The sequence below is a fragment of the Echiichthys vipera genome (genome assembly GCF_963691815.1).
Source record: "Echiichthys vipera genome assembly, chromosome: 15".
NCBI lineage: Eukaryota > Metazoa > Chordata > Actinopteri > Perciformes > Trachinidae > Echiichthys > Echiichthys vipera.
Genome location: NC_139840.1, coordinates 22744676 through 22767987, shown reverse-complemented (window position 1 = coordinate 22767987; position 23312 = coordinate 22744676). Strand labels below are relative to the sequence as shown.

Genomic DNA, 23312 nt, shown 5'->3' with positions numbered 1-23312 from the left:
CGCTTATGCACTTGTGTGCAAGTTGTGTTGTTTGAGGGCAAAATTTGCTTTTGGTCCATATGTTAAATGTTTTGGCGGAGTAAGAGCCTTTTGCAGGCAAAATGAGTCATTTTGACCGTTGGTGCCACTGTTTAGGCGTTTGCGTTAACGGTTTTGAAGAATGTGTATTTTGAGTCGACTACTGTGTCAAAGCAATCAAAAAAAACTGTAACGGAGACTTAGTTCCATTAAGTGTCCATGTGAGTCAGGATACACAATACTCATTGGTAGGGGAGAATTTATTGTGATGCCAGAGTCCTGTATGTCTGATACTGAAGGAGTTTCATTTCTTGACCACGGAGAACAGAAGAGTCGTCCTCAATTCTCAAACTCAAACAGCAAAGATCAGATTCTTATAGTCGAGGGGAGCCGAGCCAGCAAGAGGAGAAGAGCTGACCTCTCGTTGGCTTTAGTGCAAAAACACGACATTAAGGAAGTGACGTGAGTGTCGTCATTTCACCCTGCAGCTGTATCTTGCAGCCTGCAGAGTCAGACTGAACGTGCAAAGTAAAATCATGGCTCCAGGGAGTTTTCAGGGCAGACAAACTGACACGTCCTGTGCTTAAGAGCTGTCCACTGCACTACAGAAGGATCGAACATTAACACCAACTGTCTGGGGAAACGAAACTCTCCCTATCAAATAAAATAATATAAATAAACAATAAAAATAAATAAACAATAAAGCAAAATTTATCGTATCACTGTAGGCAAACAAAAAAATACATAAAAAAATAAGAGAAAAAAAAGAAAGGAAATTCACATATTTGAAAAGGAGTAGGAAGAAGTTTAACTATTTAATCCCACCCCTCCTTCATAATTGGTAGTATTTAATTATTTATAGAGAATGTATAATAATTATAATCTAAAATATATTAATCACCACTTATCTTTACTTTATAAAAAGATAAATGTGACAAATTAAACTTAATAATATATCAATCACCACTTATTCTTAGTTTGTAACAAAAAAATACATTATTTTCAGCATAAATATTTATATTTTTGAATATATTAATCACCACTTATCTTTACTTTATAAAAAGATAAGAATAATTTCAGCACAAGATTTTATAATTGTAATATATTAATCACCACTTATCTTTTATAAAAATATATAAATTAATTTCTGCATAATTATTTCTAATTTATCTGAAATGTTCTTTTTGAACAGGAATAATTGAATTACAGACATCCTCAATACATATCCAGTATTAAATATTAAATGTTAAAACCATAGTGGTAACATAATTAGTTCAATAATAACTATTTAAAATGAATGAATAAAGAAAAAAAAATGCTGTTTGCGCATGCGCTGTGCGTGCGTTTGAGTGTCGCGTTCGATACCAGCGACGTTCGATTGTTTTGGACTACAAACAAGATGGCTGCGGACTGTCAACCGTAATTCACAGACACTTGTTATTTATTTTCTGATGATATTTGGTGATATTTAAGAGTTCCTGACAGAAATGGGGTTATCACAGAGTTCAGAAGTGTCCGAAGGAGGAACGTATGGATACCACGTACACGGCGTAAGACTACAACCGTTCATGTTCTTTGAGTTTGGACAGCAGCTTAGCACCAAATGTACTGTACATGCTAACAGAGAGCTAAGCTAAGCTAAGTAGCTGCAGACCCACCGGTCAAACCTGACGAGCTGGCACTGTGTCACAATGCAACAGAGACTTCTGTCTACTTATACTGTAATTATGTTACAAAATTCAGGTTTGTAGCTAAGTATGCCAACAGTCAATTTACCTGTTACTGGAAATATTCTATTTAAACATTTATTTTCTGTCATGTTCCAGAGTCATACACAATACCAACATTGTAATTTTAAATGTAGAAATAACAATAATATAAATTGAAATGTACAAACTCAGTAAAACATAGCAAAATAACTAAAAATCTGTTTATTTTGTATTGAAACTATTCAATATATACATTTCTTTTCTGTCATATTCCATAGTTATACACAATACCAAAATTGTAATTTTAAATGTAAAAAAAATTCATAATAACATCAATAAAATATAGCAAAATAATTTATTATCTGTTTATTTTGCATTGAAAAGATTCAATATATACATATATTTTCTTTCATGTTCCAGAGTTATACACGATATCAAAAATGTTTTTCTAAATGTAAAAATAATAATAACATCAATTCAAATGTACAAAGACAGTAAAACATTAAAAAAGGATTGAAGAAAGTCAATAATAATAATAATAATAAAGCCAATTTACTATGTTTGAGTTTTAAGTTTTTTTAAAGTGGTCGAATGTGATTTAAAAAGCTGAATCTTTAAAAAAAAAAGGAGGGTAGTTTGTTAAGCCAAATTTATGAATATCATATTTCGTTGAGATAATGATCAAATTAATTATGTTAAGTTTCATCTGCCGAATATTTTGGATTGTTAAGAATTAGTAACAAATCCGTCTTTGTTAGTATTAAAACATTTTTGCAAAACATTTTGAAAGCTTCTAATGTAAATCCCAACCAAAAAGAAGCAACATGAAAACAATTGACACAAACATGTTAAATAGTCTCCCCCTCACAATCACAAAAAGTGATGTGGAAATAACAGATTTTATCATAGTAGTTAATATAATTGTAGATAAATATTAGCTAAGGCTTTCTATAATAGTGTTCAGCGTGATGGGGAAATAAAGAACAGGATTTTTTACTGGCCTCCAATTTTGCGCCTTATTCAAACCTTTTCATGCCGTTGAAAAAAAACACACACACATACATACATATACACAACGAGGCGGTGCTATATAATGTTTTATTTTGGATAACATAATAAAAAATAATCCCATGTTTCAGTTATTTACTAGGCAGTTGGTAAACAAGGCTTGATCCAAATGACATACTCTTGCTGTACATTCTTTTTTAATATTTTTAAAGTATATTTCCCAAATAATATTCTAATAGCATGATTACAATTACATCCAAAGATGCTTCTCCTTCATTCACTTTTGGTGAATGTAGCCTTGGTCAGGAAGAGTTGATGTCATCAGGCGGTATCCAACGATCATTGGGCGTTTCAACCCTGAACCGCAACACCCTCAATATTGGTGGGTCAGCAGTGGTGGCCAAATCACTGCCCATCAACTCCCCCTGGCTTCCAGCTAAGCTCTTCTCTCCTGCTCCATAACCAGCAAGAGGCTCTTTCTGCTGCCTCCCCCATCCTGCAAACTGCCGTCTTATCTCCTTCCCTGTCACCCCAATGGCTGTGTCTATCTAAAGGTAAAGTGCAATGCTTGTGTTGGTTTTGACAGGTACAGCCGGATTCCCCTGCAGCAAAGGCCGGACTGCAGCCCTTCTTTGACTTCATTCTGTCTCTGGACAACAAAAGACTTGTAAGTTTAAGCGTTTAAGTTGAAGTTTGAGCGTCCTGTTGTAAGACGTTAAGATGCTTGTATTTAAATAGTTACCTCCCATTTTGAAAGTTAAAGGCTGACCGGGCCGACCCGGTTGTGTCCGTTCCTTGCCCTGGTGACGCCGGCAGAGAATGGTGTCCCAGGTGTGTGGGAGCAAATATGCCCCCTCGTCCCTGTTAACTCCCACTCCTGTTGTTTTGACTCCTCCCGTTACTGTTCTCCAGAACGAGGAAAACGACCTGCTGAAGGAGCTCCTGAAAGCCAACATGGAGAGAGCAGTGAGGATGGAGGTGTACAGCACTAAATCCACCAGGGTCCGTGAGCTGGAGGTGGTGCCCAGCAACATGTGGGGAGGACAGGGCCTGCTCGGTGCCAGTGTTCGCTTCTGCAGCTACCAAGGAGCCAATGAGAACGTCTGGCACGTTCTGGTGAGCTTCTTCATCTCAAACTAGGAAAACCAAACTGACTGACCGTACCCTGATTTGAACTTCTTTATTCATTACCCCATTAAAGCTTTATCTTTACTTTGCTGCCTCCGATCCCTCTCCCACAGGACGTGGAAGCCAGTTCACCTGCTGCATTGGCAGAGCTGCAGCCACACAGTGACTACATTGTTGGTGCAGATCAAGTGTTGCAAGATGTAAGACTCTGCTTTATTTCTGACATTTGACTCTGATATATCTTGCTAAATGTTTGTGAAATTTTCAAAGGACGCAATGAAAATGAGTCGTAGTTAAGTCAGTTTTTTATTTTCCAGTCAGAAGACTTCTTCTCGCTGATTGAGGCCCATGAGGGGAAGCCCCTGAAGCTGCTGGTGTACAACACACAGACAGACGCTTGCAGAGAGGTGGTGGTCACACCGAACGGAGCGTGGGGCGGAGAGGGCAGGTACGTGTCAATACACACACATGAAACTTAAATTAGTTAATCTTTTTTGCCTTCTGACAGTTTAGATAACATCCACTTCTTCTCATTGGAGTTAACATGCTCTGTGAAGACATGTGCATGCAGATTGCAGGGTTCATACAGGTGCTGGAAATCCCCTTTTCAAGGTTTCAATTAAGTGCTTTGGATCTTGAATAAAGCGCTTGAAATCGCTTGAAATTCAGGTTATAAGGGACGGCATATATGATATAAAACAAAGAAAACAATATATTTGAGTGACTGAAAACAGCATTTTTAAGAACAAGGTACAGAAAGACAGTTACAATTACAATCTTTTTAGATTTTTTTAACTGAACACAAATAAACAAATGCAACTCAACCACACATCCCCCCTCCCTACAACACCCTGTGCATCCCAATCTGAGGAGATTGAATAAGTAGACAAGTAAATAAAGGTTGTGATATTGATAGGTTAAGGTGTCATTCAACAGGTATGAAGAATTAAACAAAGTGGATGCAGCTAATTTGAAAGTAAAGCTTGACAGTAACTGAGGATGCCGTGCTTACTGTGCAGCGTCGTGCGCCACCCTACAGGATCTAGGACTTCATGAATTACCAGGGAGGGTTTTAAGTTTGTTTATGAAAGACATTACTGGGTTCCAGGTAGAATAGAATAGGTTTTTTGACCCTCTTAGAGTGTATTTGATCTTTTTAAGTCTTAAATAGAGCATACGGTCACTCATCCATAAGGAGGTTTGGGTGATTTCCAGTGCAACAAAATCTCTTCGGTGCGCGAACAGAGTTGTAAATGTTAAATGTTCTTATGCTTATTGATAATCTGTTGGTCAGCTGGCACTATACCGAAATGGCAGAGTAGGCGCTATGTTGCAAATTTAAGGATAGTGCCTGTGAGAGAATACTGAAGATTGCTGACCAGTAATCCGAAAGACAAGAACACGACCAGAACATGTGCGTTAATGTTGCCGGGGCAACACAACATCTGCTGCAATTTCCATCTCCCACAGGGTAGATTCTCGCCCGCCTAGACTTGGAGAGGTGGGTACACTTCTGACAATTTTACCAGATGATCAAACATGAAACATTGGTTTCCTTTAATTTGTCATCCCTCTGTAGAAATCTAAACATGCATTTGTTCATTTTATAGCACAAAAACATCTTATTTAATGTGATAAAGGAGTGGAATAATAAGTAAACCGAATATACTGTATGTACTGTATAGAAATGTGTAGTTTACCACAGCTGTAAGGTGCTTGAAAACGTGAAAATGCGGCTTGAAATGCTTGAAAAGTGCTTGAATTTGACTTGGGATAAGGTGTAGGAACCCTGAGATTGGTTTGTTTCTATTGTATATTGTTTATTCAAATTAATCAACCCTTGTTAGTGCACATAATCACCTGGCCAATCATTTACAATGAGGCTTTTTCACATTATACAGCATTATTCTATGTTTATAAATGTGTGAATTATTCTTAAAGCATGTAAAAATGTTTGCTCTCAGCTTGGGGTGTGGCATTGGTTATGGCTACCTGCACCGAATCCCAGCTCTTCCTGATGTTTTGCCGGCGAAGCCTCCCACCCCTGTTCCAGAGGAGGAACCCTCTCCTCCAGAGCTGCACACTCATGGATTCACAGAGGTGAACATTACGTCGTCATCTTTTCTGTTAGGTCATTTATAGTTTAGTCTATAAAATGTCAAAAATAACACATGAGAAGCTGAGATCGACAAATGTTTAGCATGTTTGCTAGACTGCTTAAATGACTCTGGAGAACAAAAAGTTGTTGTTGAGTGATTTGAGACAACAGCAGATACTGAGAGATCTGTGGGCTTTTATTTTCCTGAACAGCTTCATATATTTTCTGTTAATGTTCATTAGACTGTTAGAGCTTATTTCTCTTGTTTTATTTCCAGGCACCTTTGATGGCTCCTTCGAGTGCCAGTGAAAAAGTGATAGACCTGGAGCAGCTCCAGGAAGCTCCTCTACCTCCACCTGTCCAGAGGGTCATGGACCCGGGTCAGTTCACAAGAGAATAAGGATATATGTGTGTTGTCTCCTTGGCGTCTAATCTAGATCTAAGGGAATTTATTATTCGACACTGAGAGGAAAAAGACACCCAAACATTATTTTGGTCCCGCGTATAAAAAAAATGTCAGCCTACTGTATCTTGAACATAGAGGGTTCAACACAAACTCATAGAACTGGAGTTGCAACTGTTTTTTGTCCAGCTTAGTAACTAAGAAGTTACAACCTCTAGTAATGTCTTTACTTTGACTTTATTATAAAAGGGTTTATTATTATTTCAAAGGTGTATATTTGAACATATTTGAAGAGTTGGACCCTTGGCAGTCACTTTAAGACGGCATGCTTTGCAAATGTGATACCACTCTTCTACAACAACTCCCTGGTCATTTTGTAGATATCCAAAATGTTCCCACGCTGCTGATTTAAGGAGGTTTTTTGGCTGATGTAAGGCTGGAATGTCAGTTCGCTCTGACATTTTTTACAGCTCTTCTTTCCAACGGTTCGGAGGAGTAGCATGAGGACTTTCTCACACAAAACAAACCAGCGCACGGATGCAAGATTTGTTTTCACAGGGCAACAATGCAGAAATCAGAACACCGCAGATATCGTTTCTACAATTCTTACGGTTATGAAACTGACGTTATGAAACTGCAGCTACGGCAAAATCAGTTAATACCAACATCCCCAATTTATTCGTGTTTATAAAAAAACATGTTTGGTGTTTGTTTTTCCAGGTTTCTCAGACTCTGGAGTGGCAGTGATGAACCCTGACCCTGCAGATTTGGCCGACAGACTGGATCTGTCCATGTCGTCCATCGACATGACCAACACGTCTCTGGCTATGCATGAGGAGAAGGAAGGTGACATCTCTGGTGTCGGTGAGTTAAGGACAGCAGGAGTTCATACAAATGTCCCCTAATTCATGTCTAGATTTGGCAAAAGGACCATCTTTTTGTATTTCCTGCTGTACAGAGGAGCTGGAGGACAGCACGCTGCTTTCATCGTCCGCAGAAAGCCAGACTGAGCCACAAGAGCTGAGCTCCCAGGCAGCCATGGACCTCATCTCTGCTCTCTCAACTGACACCTTGTCTGACTCAGGCGTGTCACCAGCTGAACCAGAGACCACAGACATAACTAGCTCTGTGTGTGAATCTCCCGATAGCCCAAGTCCAACTATTGGTGAGCTGTCTCTCCCCGTAGAGTCCCCAGAGCCTCCTACTGAGCCTCCTACTGAGCCTCCTACTGAGCCCTCTGTCCCAGCTGAAGACCCTCCCTGCCCGTCTCCTGTCGATCTCATCCAAACCTCTGCTGTTGACGAGCCGACGGCAGATGGCTCTCCCGCCAGCGAGGACGCAACAGAACCAGTGGAGGAGCCTGCAGAGCCTCAAGATGCGGCTCCCGCTCACCACTGCAGCCATGAGAGTGATGAGGAGGAACCAGAAGGAGAGGTGCATCGTGAGTAAGCTTGCACCAGGCTGTGCAGAAATGAAGAGTGAAGCTGACAATCACTGAGGTTTTTTAAAGAAACACTAAAGGAAATACAGAACAGACGAAGGGAAAAGCTGTCTATGATATTGATAATCTTATAAGCTCCTTTATCAGGTTAGTTACACTACAGAAACCAGCTAAAACATTAGCATTTGAGTGAAAAAAGACTTAGAGGCACCATAGGAATATCCTATTTGTTTTATATTTGTGGAAATTTAAAGTTACTGCTAATTTGTACACCAAGGTCATCAACGTTTTTCAACGCGTGGTGTTTTTCTAGATTTTATCATACGGGTGACAAGACTTAGCTTCTGGGACACTAATGCGATGAACGCTTCAACACTTCCAAAGACGAACACACACAGCAAAGCACAGCTGCACCTTAATATCCGTTAACACTATCCGAGTGTCTGAGGCGAACCGTTCAGATGAGATGTCACAGTCTGGCGGTGCAGTGCTGCATCTGTTGTTGATGCGTTTCAAAGGAGCAAAATGATCATTCCAAAAATAGAGCTTTCAAAAATAGCTCATTTATAAGAGGGGGACTTTTACAGCAGTGTGTGGTCCATGAATTGGATTTTAATATTGGTTAGTATGAGGGAAATATTTGTCCACTTCTACTGTGGAAACCAGTCGCTGCACGTTTTCTCCCCCGGATTTGATGAGATCTGTACGTTTTCAACACTTTAATTAGGTTTATTAGTTTATTTTCATGCATTCTGAGATCTGTTTGGAAACTATTTTTTTCTGTTTGTTTCGCTGGAATTATGTTCCCATGTCTCATTCACAGGGATTAAAGTTCTCCGTCACTACGACAGATTTAGATTCAAAATCAATTTTATATATTTCTATGAAAAATATTCTTGAATATTTTGCCTGCCGAATTCTTTCGACACACTATACTACGACGTTTTTTTAAGACGTTTTTTAAAAACATGACGTTTTTCCAGAAACTATACTATGACTCATCTTCAACCGCTTATCTGGGGTCGGGTCGCGGGGTCAGCAGCTTTAGCAGGGGACCCCAAACTTCCCTTTCCCGGGCCACATTTACCAGCTCTAACTGGGGGATCCTGAGGCGTTCCCAGGCCAGTGTGGAGATATAATCTCTCCACCTGGTCCTGGGTCTTCCCCGAGGCCTCCTCCCAGCTGGACGTGCCTGGAACACCTCCCTAGGGAGGCGCCCAGGGTTCATCCTTACTAGATGCCCGAACCACCTTAACTGACTCCTTTCAACGCAAAGGAGCAGCGGCTCTACTCCGAGTTCCTCACGAATGGCTGAACTTCTCACCCTCTCTCTAAGGGAGACTCCAGCCACCCTCCTGAGAAAACCCATTTCGGCCGCTTGTACTCGCGACCTCGTTCTTTCGGTCATGACCATAGGTGAGGGTGGGAACGAAGATTGACCGGTAGATCGAGAGCTTTGCTTTCCGGCTCAGCTCTCTTTTCGTCACAACGGTGCGGTAGTTTGACTGTACTAGGACTCTTTTATTACTTTTTTCCCCAAATACTATACTGGCTCTTTTTAAAACATATGATGTTTTTCCAGATACTATACTATTACTTTTTAGACTTTTTTTGACATACTCTACTCTGACTGTCCAGATACTATACTAGCAAGGACCTTACTTCGTTTTTTAGTCAGTGTTTTGTGGGAATGTTGATCTTTTGGATCAATTTAAACAGTTTAACAAACACAAATTGTAGATAGGGAACATAACTTGGCCTGAAAAACAAATTCAGTTGGAAGAGTTGTTGTTTTTTTTTGCTTTAATCCCTGTGAATCATTCAACACTATTCTTACTTTGTAATTATTGTGATCTATGCAACCGTAGACGAGTCCTGCCTGTGAGTGGACAGGTAATGTGTAAATCCAATAGATGACCTTTCATATACAGTATGTAACAAGTCTGGTAACAGTGATGCTGCTGTTGAGTAATTGTTTTCTGTCTTTCTAGGGGGCTTCTTAAGGTTTTTCACTGTCAAAAGTAGGTGCTAGTGTGTAAAATAAGGAAAAGTATTTTTGCAGATATTTTATCAATTAATTGTATGTTTTATTAGGAATGAGTGCAGAGTCATGAATGTGGAATGGGTGTATCTTTGATGGTTAAACAATCATATCACTTGACTTAAAAAAAAGAAGAATGGTGTCCCTTGTTTTTCTTATTTCACACACATTACAACTCAAGAAACATCCATTTATAATTCCCAGAAATCTGCCATTGTTAAACCATTCCAATTTATTTCTTCGAATGCCTAAAATATACATATTTCACAAATTATTACAACAAGGGATATTGCAGTGTTATGGCCTAATTATGGTACCCATCATGTTTTTGGCCAATTAGAGCTCGCTCGATGCATCCCCACAATGGCGTTAACAGACTCTTCATGGCAAAATTAACCGCAGAAAATTTACACTGAAAAGATCTGATGCTTTGCTCGGCGACTCACTGAGACTGAAATGGGTATGAGTGTGTATTACTTTGGTGAATTCCCCACAGTGGATAGTGAATATTCATATATATGCTCTTGGATGAGATTCCCCTTCAAGTTATATTCATTGAACTATTAAATCTAAATGAAATTTACATTAAGTACAGCCCTCACTGTCATCAAAGTCACTGCTCATGACCCGAGCACAGAGCCATAAGCATGAGTTATTATTAAAGATATATACCTTATATATAATTTCCCAATTGCTAAGATGACTTGGACGACTACTAACATTCTTAAAGAGTAAAATGCGATTTCTGGGTTGTAGTGAATACAAATAATGTGATTAACATCCAAGTCAAATTACCTTTATGACCATGAATGTGCTCTAAGGGATTTTGGAAAAATAACTGTTGGTTTTATGTAAACTGTACAACAACAAAATAAAACTGCTGTAAAACCAAAAGAAAACAAAGTCACTTAAATCAAAAAAACATATATTTACAAAAAAAAAAAGAACATTCAGTCCATTTAGAACAGCACAGCTAAAAATGAATGACAAAGACAAGTGCTTCTGTCAACGAGGTTCAAGCTCTGCGATCATTTGATGTCTAAGTTAAGGTTAAATTCAAGTCAAGATGACAGCAGAACAGAGGAGGGTGGCTTTGAGAGACTGTGACGCTACCCAGAGGCCCAGTGTTTGTAGTTAAGGACAGTTTCTGGAATGTACTAGAACAAACAAACAGTCTACTACATCCATGTGCAGAGACACACATGCTCAGACACAAACACATACTTTAACTTCTGTCCCTTCAAAATAAAACGCCAATCAGAAGGAAAGACCAAACATTGCAGTCAAAGTAAAGAAGAAAAAAAAATAGAAATTGGTGAGTGCTGGAGAAAACAGAGTCCTTTCTTCAAACTGTTTAGAAAAAAGAAAAAGAAACTACGGACCACTTATCTCCCAGGTGTCTCTTGGCTGCTCCGGCCTGTTCTGGTCAGTTCCCTATGATACACCACGAGCCTCGTCCTCACAAACTTTACTTGATTCTCACTGATACTGCGACTCTTGACCACACAATGGGGTTTCGGGTACTACTTGTCAAGAGGTGGGTGGTGATTGGCAAATGACGAAGAGTTCTTGTTTAAAAATTAGGATTTTCACGTGGACTTCTGCCTATAGTGAAGCGTCAAGTCCCCTCCGCTCTTCCAGATAAAATGTTTAACTGTTCGCAGGTCCATGTTGGGATCTAGAACCTGGGTGAAAGATAAAATATAAAAAAAGTTAATAAGATGTACAGTAACTGAGCGCGCAAAGGATGTCAAAATGTACAAGCGAAAGCCACCGTGCCCACCTGGTCTTGACACATTAGTTCGATCTTCTCCTCGGCTAGCATGGCCATGTCCTCCTCCTTCTCCTGCTCCCCCGGCTTATCGTTGGCGGAGGAGCTGGTGGTCTGCGACTCGTTGTCCAGGTTGATGATCTTCTCGTAAACATGCTCCATCACCTTCCTCACCTGGAGCATGTCGCTGGCAGAGAGACGGTCCCTGCAGAACACACGGTGGGTAAAATCAGCATGTATGTCTGTATAGATGTACGGGTTTCTGCTCACGGAAAAGTCACATATTTAGAAAAGGAAATTACTTCTTTAGAGTTTTTGCACCAGAGGAAGAGTGGGGCTGGAGGTAGAACGGGATTTTGTTGAACTTGGGCATGTTTTTCTGGAATAGAAGAGGAAAGATAATAAAAAAAAATGTTAGATGCTAAACATTTCCTTCACAGTGTCATGGCCTTTCACGTCTAAAATTCAGATTTTATGTAGAAAAGGCACAGGTGTAAATAACATTTAGGATGTCTGAATGTAACTGCTTTAGTTTCAGGGACCTCCTGACATGTGCATGCTGCCTCACTGAGGTCCCTTTCACACATGCACTGCAACCCTGAACTTATCTAGACATTACTATCACTGTATGTGTGAACACAAATATCATTAAACAAATTTTAAACTGCCAGCTCTCTAGTACAAAGTCTAATGCCAAATTGAGCCCATGTTCCCATAGAGCAGGTCATTGTCCGGATAATTCACAGGGAGCATGTGGGCGTGTTGATGACGTTTCTATCGTGCAGCATTTACACAAAGAAAAACTAGAAAGGCGACGAGATTCGAGAACATCTGTTAGTAAGAGCAGACGCCAATATCATCTGAAAAATTCAAGGAACGGAAAGAGACTTGGGTGTTCATGACTGAATTACCAACCGGCTACGTGACCACAGTGTAATCTGCGTCATGTCCTGCCTCCTGCACGCTCGACCAAGGCGCCAATCCTCGCCTGAACCGAACAGTGTTTCCAGTAAGTGAAAAAAAGTCTGACACGGACAGCTCTGGACCTGATTCTCCAGAGTTCATGTGATAAAACGGCTTGAGTCACTTAAGTACAAGTAACAACTGTGCTTTTTACTACTATGACAAAATATCTGCCATGAGAAAGGTCTTTACACTACTTCAGGATTTACCTGTGTTGCCATCCGACACTAAAATAAACACCATCATCTGACGTCGTCTATAGTTAATGACATCATTACCATAAAATCAGAGTAGAGGAGTACACGCTGCAAAACTGATGGTTTGGCAAAAGAGTGAGTTAGAAACCACCAGTGTCACATGAACAAAAATGTCTTTTGTTGGCCTCTCTGAATGAAAGAGCTTTAGATATTCACATACAATATGCATACAGCTCTTAATGGGTTTCTTTATGGAAACATAATTGTACTCACATCTACAGTTATATCAATAACCCACTGTGGAACGGTCTCGTTCAGCAGCATCGACTCAGTCTCGCCACCTGAATCTCTACATAGCAACCTGCAACACATAACAGCACGTCAGGAGCCACGCAGAGGTGCAATAAATGAGTCGACTATCAACATTTCTGTACTATAAACTGCTGATACAAGAGTTAAAATGTAGCCTGTTCTGATAAGGATGTTAGCTAAACATTACCTAAATAGAGTTCTGCCTCCTGCTTCCCCAAAGATGACTGGCGTGTGTGGTGGCACTTGGAAATATCCATTTCCTTTCTGGACCCTGTTCTCCTGCTCTCCGTTCACTGTTGGCACACAAACAAACACAATCGCACTGTGAGACAAACTGGGCGAGGCTTTGGACGGCAGAGGGAAACGATGATGAGTGGGTAAAAAGACAAGTGGAGCAATGAACACACACACACTGAAGTCCCCAGAGCATTGGTTCGGTTTCATATCATGATTTGGCAGTGAACGGACTTTCAAAACCCCTCCTTACCGTGGTTAACCTCGTTCTCTTCCTCGTCCATGGGGTTGATGCGGGTTCTGGGCCAGAACTCCAACAGAGCCTGGAGCAGCAGTCCCCCCAGGTTCACTGCAGAGATGAAATGAAGATGCAGGGTTACTTCACCTTTTCCAAAGTCAAATTCAAGCACTTTCAAGCATTTCAAGGTGCATTTTCATGCTCTCCAAGCACCTTGTTTACAGTATATACAGTATACTGATTATTTTACTTGTTCATCACATTAAATTAGATGTTATTGTTCTATAAACAACCAACATTATCTTTGGAGACAGCTTTCTGCATGTTTGCAAATAGACTTGCTGTTAGAGCTGCAACAGTTAGTCAAATTTGATAATCTGTTAATCAGCAATCATTTTTCATGCTAAAATGTCAGAAAAGGCTTTTTTCAGTCACTCAAATTTGCATCACCATCCCATATAACATACATTTCAACAAATTCAAGCACTTCATTCAAAATCCACTTTTCAAACCTTGAAAACACCACGCTAAAAATGTAAGTGTTTTCAAATTTTCCAAGTCAGATCCAGTTCTGCATTATTTAACAGTTTAAGTGAATAGAAATGTGTTACGGTCAGGTTACACTTACACTTTGGGTCGGATCCATCAGAGCTTGAAAACCCAGCGTCCTTTGCAGACACCCAGGCGGCAAAGCAGTCGCTCTCATCCAGCGTGATGGTGAGCATCTGTAAAAAAAATAAGGGGAAGCACAACTATGAGACCACTATCCGGGCTCAGGACGGACTTCTTTACAGCTGCTGACACAGATGAAAAGCTCTTTTATTTCAAGGTTTGGGACTCACCCCAGTTTTCAGATCAACAGAGAACCAGTTTGGCACATACACCATCTTGAAACGCTTTTTAATCTCTTCATCAAACTCCACTTTCCCCAAGTCTTCACCCTTGCAAGCCTGAAATCAAAATACACATAAAGTCAGTTCAAATCCCAGTAATCGCCGGGATGAAGTTCACACCATCAGGAGAGGTTTTTCTTCAATCTGGAGTGATTCATTTTAATGGGTAGTAGCTGCATGACTGTCCACTACGGCTTTGATGAAAGAACGGCAGATGCAAACACACTGACTTAGAAATAGTTTACCTTCAGGACATCCCAGAAAGCCACATTATTGTTGGTATCTTTGGTGAGTATGTGTCTCTTGTCATTCAGGATGTGGCACTGTATGATGCTGGCACCTCCTGCGAACACAACACAGAAGTTTCCTTCATCTGTTATCACTCATCGCTCCTTATCACTTATTTAGTTTGTACTTATTTTATTTCAACATGCTGCTAAACTGCACGCTGCGTATTGTTGTATATTGTATTCACCTGAGCTTAACCACAATGTCTGTTGCACTCTGTCACATTTAGTTATTGTTTTATTTATTTGACGTTCGCTTTATTTTATTTTATTTATGTTAGCTTATTGTCACTCTGATCCTTTCCCATCTTTGTATTGAAACTGTTGCACAATCATTTCCCTCGGGATAAATAAAGCTTCTTGAATCTTGAATAAAATCTCCAGGAGAAGGTTTTAGAAACGACTGCAGATGAAAACAGACTTACCCTTGATGACTTGCTCAGGCTGAGTACACAGTGGGGTCAGAGGGGTGGTGCAGTCATTATCATACTCCCCTGATGATCGGAAGTTGTGCATTCCCTTTAGAGACTGCACATACACATGCGTAGAAAAATGAACAATCATTAGAGATTGTCCTGGATTTAAATAATCGCCTGCTACCTCTCTCTTGCAGCAATAGTGGCGATTACTGTAATGCAATTATCTTTTGTGTATCACCCACATCATCACAAAGCTGGTTTAAATTCTTACACAAATTACAGGAGGATTACTACTGAATAGCATTAGGCTTGGCCGCATGCACAAGTCTATCTACACTGTGCTCCGCAGTCATTGTGCCGACGGTTGATCTCAGAGGTGTCACGCATGCTTACCCATTTATTAACGGATGACTTGGTGGTGGAGACCCAGATTGCTGGAGGTGGGTCAGCAGATCTGTCCAGTTCCATCTGGGCAGAAAAGAGAAAGACAGCAAAAGGTTGAATGACTCCAGATGGTTAGCTACGAGCACAGGAATGACGGAGGAGAAAACAGGGCTATTGTTCAGAAATGGTTTTAACTTCTTTTTGCCTTTCGAAAAAATGATTGATACTTTTCTTTAAGTATGTGCTGGAACTAAAACAAAAAAAGCACAGAAAAGACAAAAAACAGCAATAAAAAACATGCATGTGACTGTCCGTACAGTACTTTGTCTGTATAGGTGTTTTTTTTTTATTTGCCCTATGATATTATTTATTTTTCATTTTTTCATTAGTCATGCAGACCAGTGCATAGCTAAAACAATTGCTTAAACTCTTCAATAGGCAGCAAAATATATAATATTTGCAGCAAAGCTATGGTTGGGGCAAACTGAGAGGGCACCTGCATACCCTTGTTACAAATGGTTATAACTTTTAAAAGAAGAATAAATCACCCCAAACTAACTTTCTTTAACAAACATCAAAGCATACAACTGTTTGTGACGCAAACAATTTGAACACCCCACCAAACAGCATGTTTTTATATTCTATATACTTCTGACAGTAAAATTAGCTACTATAAACATATAATAAGGCCCAGTCGTGCAAAAAAACTAAAAAATGAAACGCTGTCAACCCACCAGGTCGTATTGGCGAGCAATATTGTACAGTGACATGCTTTTGAGGGGTTTTTTCTGGTCTAATAGAGAAATAAAACGCAGGTAAAATGAAAAAAACATTAAACGAAAATGTACCACACCCAATATCTACATCCACACTGCAACCAGACACCAGGTGAAAGCAATGCTCAGCATTCAGACAAGACCCGTACTGGTCAAAAAACATTAATAAAAACCCCAAGATAATGACTTCATTTTAAACTTTGAGGGCGCACTCACACTGTCCATCCGTACCGTGCCCCAGGACGTTGCACGGCTAAAGTCTAGTTCGTTTGACCAGTGTGAGTGCAACCGTACCGCGTCTAGGCCCGTCCCACAGCCCGTTTGGGAGAGGCAGGCTTTTGTAAAGCACGTTTGCACATGTACGAGCACGAGGCCTACAGCAGTTCTGAGGTCATTTTATGTGCGCCTGTTCGGACATGGAAAAAAGAAGGAGGGACCATGCACGGACATTTAAAACAATGGCGGCGAAAGGTTCACGTTGGTGTGATGCGGAGGTGGAGTGCTTACTGCAGATTTGATGAAAAAAAAGATGAAAATATTCAAAAACAGTCGACAACACGCACAAAAACTCAGAGGTCTTTGGAAAGATTTGTAAACAAAGCGACGCATCGCGATGACGTCATCAATGCGTGTGACGTGTTACGGCGTGATGACGTATGGACAGCAAGAACCATTTGCCGAGGCCCAGGCAGTGTGAGTACAAACGGGCCTGGCCTGCGGGAAGAGAGAGAGGGGGGGACAAGTACCCTAAAGCACAGGGCACGGTAAGGATGGACAGTGTGAGTGCGCCCTGAAATACTGTCACAGAATTACACCGTTACTGCACAGCAGAATATTTGTTCCAGGTTAAAACGTGTACTGGCTTCTTACCTTGAGCACCGGGGCCTTCTCCTCACAGATGAGCACACGGATGTCTGGGTTACGCAGGTCCGTGCAGTAGATCTTTTTGTCTCGGCCTCCGGAGTAGACGTGTGTAAAGGCCTCATTGACCTGCAGGGCCCAGACCCCTTCATCGTGCACCCGGTAGGTGGCGATGCACCTCTGCTGGCCGAGTGACCACAGGCGGATGGTCCCGTCTGAACTGCCCGACAGGCACTGTGGTGAAGGACAGCAGGTTTAGATTTTTATATTCCTCTGTTCAACAGCGAGCACCACAGTAAATGTGAGATGTCTTGACTCACTTGAGTGCCGTCTCGATTCAGCAGCAATGACTTGACGTTGTCCGTGTGACCTTTTAGCTTCATCAGTTTTGCACACGTTCGAGGATCCCACACTCTCAGAACCTGAAGGAAGACAAAAGGGCGTTAAAATGGGAGTTTCTTCATTGTATTTACATTTACACTAGAACTGGATTACTGTGACGAAACAAAGTAAGTTAACATTTGCATCAGCATTTGCATGGTTTCACAGTAACTGGATACCTCCTCTTTTAACCCCAGTTTGTAAACTCATTAATGTCCAAACAGAGCATCTAATTACCACCTCAACAGGGAGGAGGGGAAATAGAGTACATTTCCATCCAGTTTCAGGTTAAAGAAAACAATAGATATCCAGATAAGATGTTTACAGGACAGGTTAAATAATAAGTGTTGTTTTAATATAGTTTTAACTAATAGTGGACATTAGTATAACAACAAACCTTCTCTGTGGATCCAGACACAATAACTGTGCCCATCTGGTTCATAGCGAGACTGTAGATAGAGTCCTTATTCCCACTGAGTGACGAGGCTGTTGGAGAAACATCAAAGTGAGTTTACAAGTACAGAACCTCTCTTAGAAAACTAGATCAGCCATTACAGAACAGTACAAATGCACCTTAATCACATATACAGTATTGGGAATTGAGAATCGGTAACCAATTTGAATCAGAATCAGGATCGTGGGACCTTCGAGCTTATTATCAATTTCTTTTATCAATGCCAGCATGTTTTTCTGACAGTTGTGCATTGTAAAACAGTGACATCGAACTTATAATCTGCTGAAACTTGCAACGAGAGGTTATGACAATACTTACTGGTGACAGTGTTGTTGGAAGCAGTGAGTGCTGTTAGTGTGTTCACATCCCAAAGAAAGATCTGCCGGTCCAGACCTGCTGATGCAACGAGCTCCTTGTCCTTAGCGTAGGCCAGAGCTTTCACGTAGTCCTTGTGTGTTCGTAACGTCGACATACAGAAGCCTTTATGTGCGTTCCATACTTTGACTGTTGTATCTGATGAGGCAGATATCACTGAAAATAGAAGACAGGGATCAGTCAGGCAGAATTGTAGAGTAAAAAAAAAGCAGTATTAGATGCTAAACAATATAAAATAGTTGTCAGTAATCACACTCACATGTTTTGCCATTGCAGCAGAGAACAATGTCATTAACCCAGTCTGTATGATGCTCCATCGAGGCAATGTATGGATCCTGCTACGATGAAGGACAAGAGCGATTAAGACACATCTACTATTGAGAATAAGAAAGCAGGGTGATCACAACAGTGGTGTAATAGTGTAATACAGATTAAGAATCTAAGAAGTCCTACCTTATGTTGGTAGACGCTCCATATTCGGATGATGGAGTCTCGCCCAGCAGTGAAGAGCCGGTTCAGCGCAGGGTCTAGTTGGAGTGCATTTACCCCATTTCGGTTGTACTTCTCCACCTCATCTCTAATGACATAAGACACCTGAAACACAAAGAGAAGCGTGAGCAGCACTGAGGTTAGACTCCTATCTCCACCAACACCACACCCACTTTACTTCTTTGTGCACATTCACAGGCATTCAACGCATAGAGGTTGTTTTCACATCAATAAACCTCTAAGATGATATCCTTCCTCTGTGGACTGAGTCTGCATTGTGAAGACAGAGTTAGCTAAGCTATATATTGGGAAAGATTTCCCCATTTATCCATATTAAAACTGGACAAATCGTGCACTTATAGGGGTTTGATCAGGGTTCCCACACCTTTCCTAAGTCAAATACAAGCACTTCAAGGTGCATTTTCATGCGTTTCCAGCACCTTACAAGTGTGGTAAACTACATTTGTATACAGTGCATAGAGTAAATTCATTATACTGATTAATGCACTTGTTTATTACATATAATTAGATGTCATCGTGCTATAAACAAACACAATTATGTTTATCCTTCTACAGAGGGATGACAAATTAAAGGAAAACAATGTTTCATGTTTGCAAATAGACTTGAATTATAATCACCAATTATTCTGATCATCGGTTAATCGTCAAAAGTAATCTGTCATACAAAAATGTCAGAAAATGCGCTCTCTCAAATAGTGATAGACCGATACATCGGGCCGATATCTGCGTTTTTTAGGTGTATCGTATATATCGGCATACGCCAATAGTTTTTCTCAACATTATTTACAGACAGGCGTCCACAGGCAGCTACGTGTTGCTGGAGACGTCTTTTTTTAGTTCAATAAATGTTCCTTTTTTATATAAATTTGAGACTTGTAACATTTGTTATCATCGTGTAATTTTTATGATTTAATTGAGGGAGCAAAAGTAGTATCAGCTCAAGAAAATCGGTCTGTATCGGTCATCGGCTAAGGCTGAAAAATTCGTGTCTACCATTAAAAATCTATATCGGTCGATCCCTAGTGAATAAACGAAGTATAATAACCAATTTTTTTGATCATATGTTAATGTCAAAAGTAATGTCAGAAAATGCTGTCTCTCAAATATCTTATCTTCTGTTTTATATCATAAATGCCATCCCATATAACCTACATTTCAAGCGTTTCCAAGCACTTTATTCAAAACCCAAAGCACTTTATTCAAACCTTGAAAACACCACACTAAATTCAAGTGTTTAAGGATTTCCAGCATCTGTAAGAACCCTGGAAATGGACAGAGCCTTTGGGTGCTTTGATTTGCTACACGCGTTTACCGGCGGCGGGGGGGCGCGACACAAGCTCCGAGACAAGTACGTTTCCCCAGCAATTAGACCGAGCCCTGATACAGTGTTGCTAAGCTACCGTTAACGCTTTATCACACTAAGACAGCGCGTGAATCATTCATGTTAATATACGAGGTGGGTAGTTTTGTTATAACGTATCTAAAACGTGATTAAATGATACTTGTTTACCAAAAACACGGAATCATTTAGACGCCAGCGTTAGCAGAGGACGCTAACAGCTAAGCTAAGCTACGTTAGCCGGCTTGAGTCATGACTCATAACAGCAACACTGCCTTTTACGGACGGATTCTGGGTGTCCGTGAAGTATCCGTGGAGCCCGTTTTTAAAGGTGAAGACCGTAATATCACAGTTGTCACACACTCAGCATTAATGTAACTATTATACATTTACCTGTACTTTTCTCCGCCCAGCAGCATTTTGCCTGTGATGCGTGGCCATCTTGCATGTTGACAGTCAATTCATGTGATGCTACATCCGGGGTATGAAAAAAAGAAAACATATACAGCTGAGCATTCTGGGTAATGTGGTTTTTACACCCGGAAGAGACCAAACATGGCTGCTGTATGTTGATTTGAGTATAAAATAATATCGAGTTAAATCTAAAATAATATTGAGTTAAATCTAAAATAATATTAAGTTGAATATAAAATAATATTTTCGTTAAATCTAGAATAATATTGTGTTAAATATAAAATAATATTGAGTTGAAAATAAAATAATATTGTGTTAAATATAAAATAATATTGACTTGAAAATAAAATAATATTGGGTTAAATCTAAAATAATATTGAGTTAAATATAAAATAATATTGAGTTGAAAATAAAATAATATTGGGTTAAATATAAAATAATATTGAGTTAAATATAAAATAATATTGAGTTGAATATAAAATAATATTGAGTTGAGTATAAAATAAAATTGAGTTAAATATAAAATAATATTGATTAAAATCTAAAATAATATTGAGTTAAATCTAAAATAATATTGAGTTGAGTATAAAATAATATTAAGTTGAATATTAAATAATATTGAGTTGAATATAAAATAATATTGAGTTAAATCTAAAATAATATTGAGTTAAATATAAAATAATATTGAGTTGAATATAAAATAATATTGAGTTAAATATAAAATAATATTGAGTTGGATATAAAATAAAATTGAGTTAAATATAAAATAATATTGAGTTGAATATAAAATAAAATTGAGTTGAATATAAAATAATATTGAGTTGAATATAAAATAAAATTGAGTTGAATATAAAATAATATTGAGTTGAATATAAAATAATATTGAGTTGAATATAAAATAATATTAAGTTGAATATAAAATAATATTGAGTTGAATATCAAATAATATTAAGTTAAATATAAAATAAAATTGAGTTAAATATAAAATAATATTGAGTTGAATATAAAATAATATTGAGTTGAGTATAAAATAATATTTAGTTGAATATAAAATAATATTAAGTTGAGTATAAAATAATATTAAGTTGAATATAAGATAATAGTTATATGAATACATACATTCTATATATATAAATATATCATAATGAAACAATATATTGAAATATCGTGATATACAATTATGTTTAACAATCACATACTAACTCAAATTCTCAGAAAATCGGATATGAAATATATGTGGGAATATAATTTAAAGATTTATTTTACATCACACTATTTGTGGTCAGTGCATGTAATAGTCAGTGTATAGGAAAAGAAAAAGACTGTGTTTTATTCACACAGGAGTGTAGACAAATAGCATCTAGACATAATACTTTACTATGTCGTTATTTCATTATAGACCATTCATTTATTTTATTGAATAACCAGAAAACATGTTATATTGTTGATATATATCGTTATGGAGATATGAAACCACCGTAACATTTCATTTCCCAACATGATAGTCTGGATACGGTTTTAAGGTCTTCTTTATGCTAGAAAAAATAAAATATTAAAGAAACACAGAGTCTCGGTGTGTCTAAAATACTATAATCTGCTTTAAACGTGAACATTTTTAATTGTACAATAGGCCTAATTCTCCCAAGTTGATAAAATTCCCAACCTGTTTTGTCTTTGAGCATCTTTTAGCACTTATCTTCTACCGGATCAACTTTTACAGAGAAAGTCAGGTGTTAGTCACTAGAGGGCGCAACAAGAAACCAAAACCGTAGGCGTGGGTTTACACCGCTCAGTCACCCCAAACCACCGCCCAGGCCACTGGAACATCATAAAACATGCTGACAGCTTGTGTTAAACCATGTCCTTCTATGGTTCATTCAAGTGCAACAGGTTTTTTGTTCCAAAGCTGATTTTATTGAATAATTCCTCTCTGCGTTTGACGGTGAATTCAGGTGGCCTTGGTTATCTGCAATGGAAGAATGAAATGTGGTGTAAATCAACGTTTAAAAAGCCTGTTTTTGGATCAAAGTCAAAACAAGCTGATATACTTTCAGAAAGCAACAGGTCTGCAGGTGGTCCATACTGACAAAAACTCAAGCTCCTCATCACTTATTTAGTTTGTACTTATTTTATTTCAACATGCTGCTAAACTGCACGCTGCGTATTGTTGTATATTGTATTTACCTACGCTTAACCACAATGTCTGTTGCACTCTGTCACACTTAGTTATTGTTTGATTTATTTTACGTTAGCTTTATTTTATTTTATTTATGTTAGCTTATTGTCACTCTGATCCTTTCCCATCTTTGTATTGAAACTGTTGCACAATCATTTCCCTCGGGATAAATAAAGCTTCTTGAATCTTGAATCTTGAACATGAGATTACTTGTAGTGTACTAATGCAGGCTATATAATAAAGGCACCAGATAGAGAGTGGGAAAAGCAGCCTATTCTAAAGTATGGAGGCCATATTCGTCCTTGCACAGAACGCTGAGTAAACCCCACACTACCTTACTATTATGGCCAGAAAAAAGACTTAGTATGTCACATATGTGCATGGTAGCAACAAAAAATAAAAATACCAGGATGTCTAATTTGCACTTCTGGCTCTTCTGACCCACAATCCTTTGCACGGCATATATGAGCATGAGGTCAGAG

At 39.0% G+C, this 23312-nt stretch overlaps 2 protein-coding genes across 3 annotated transcripts; one reads left to right on the top strand and one right to left on the bottom strand.

Annotated features, from left to right (window-relative positions):
• The first annotated feature begins 1427 nt into the window (after positions 1-1427).
• LOC310957572 (Golgi reassembly-stacking protein 1-like) lies at positions 1428-7820 on the top strand. The gene is made up of 9 exons (XM_083928193.1): positions 1428-1568; positions 3322-3402; positions 3648-3851; positions 3977-4063; positions 4181-4311; positions 5828-5963; positions 6239-6341; positions 7085-7228; positions 7323-7820. Exons 1-9 carry the CDS (start codon positions 1506-1508, stop codon positions 7811-7813), a joined length of 1440 nt encoding a protein of 479 aa, XP_083784319.1. The 5' UTR covers positions 1428-1505; the 3' UTR covers positions 7814-7820.
• A 3575-nt stretch (positions 7821-11395) lies between these two features.
• Positions 11396-20690, bottom strand: LOC310957571 (WD repeat-containing protein 48; the record flags this gene model as incomplete). Of its 2 annotated transcripts, none has more annotated exons than XM_083928192.1 (18): positions 11396-11531; positions 11630-11822; positions 11920-11996; positions 13051-13138; positions 13277-13382; positions 13577-13672; positions 14190-14286; positions 14404-14511; positions 14700-14797; positions 15167-15269; positions 15554-15628; positions 17191-17415; positions 17502-17603; positions 17960-18048; positions 18335-18547; positions 18651-18729; positions 18845-18985; positions 20634-20690. In XM_083928192.1, the coding sequence occupies 18 exons, from the start codon at positions 20679-20681 to the stop codon at positions 11436-11438; spliced, it is 2034 nt and encodes a 677-aa protein (XP_083784318.1). In that variant the 3' UTR covers positions 11396-11435. The 2 variants fall into 2 exon arrangements, with proteins under 2 accessions (XP_083784318.1, XP_083784317.1); XM_083928191.1 differs by having other exon boundaries at positions 18651-18726; positions 20634-20681.
• Positions 20691-23312: the final 2622 nt, after the last annotated feature.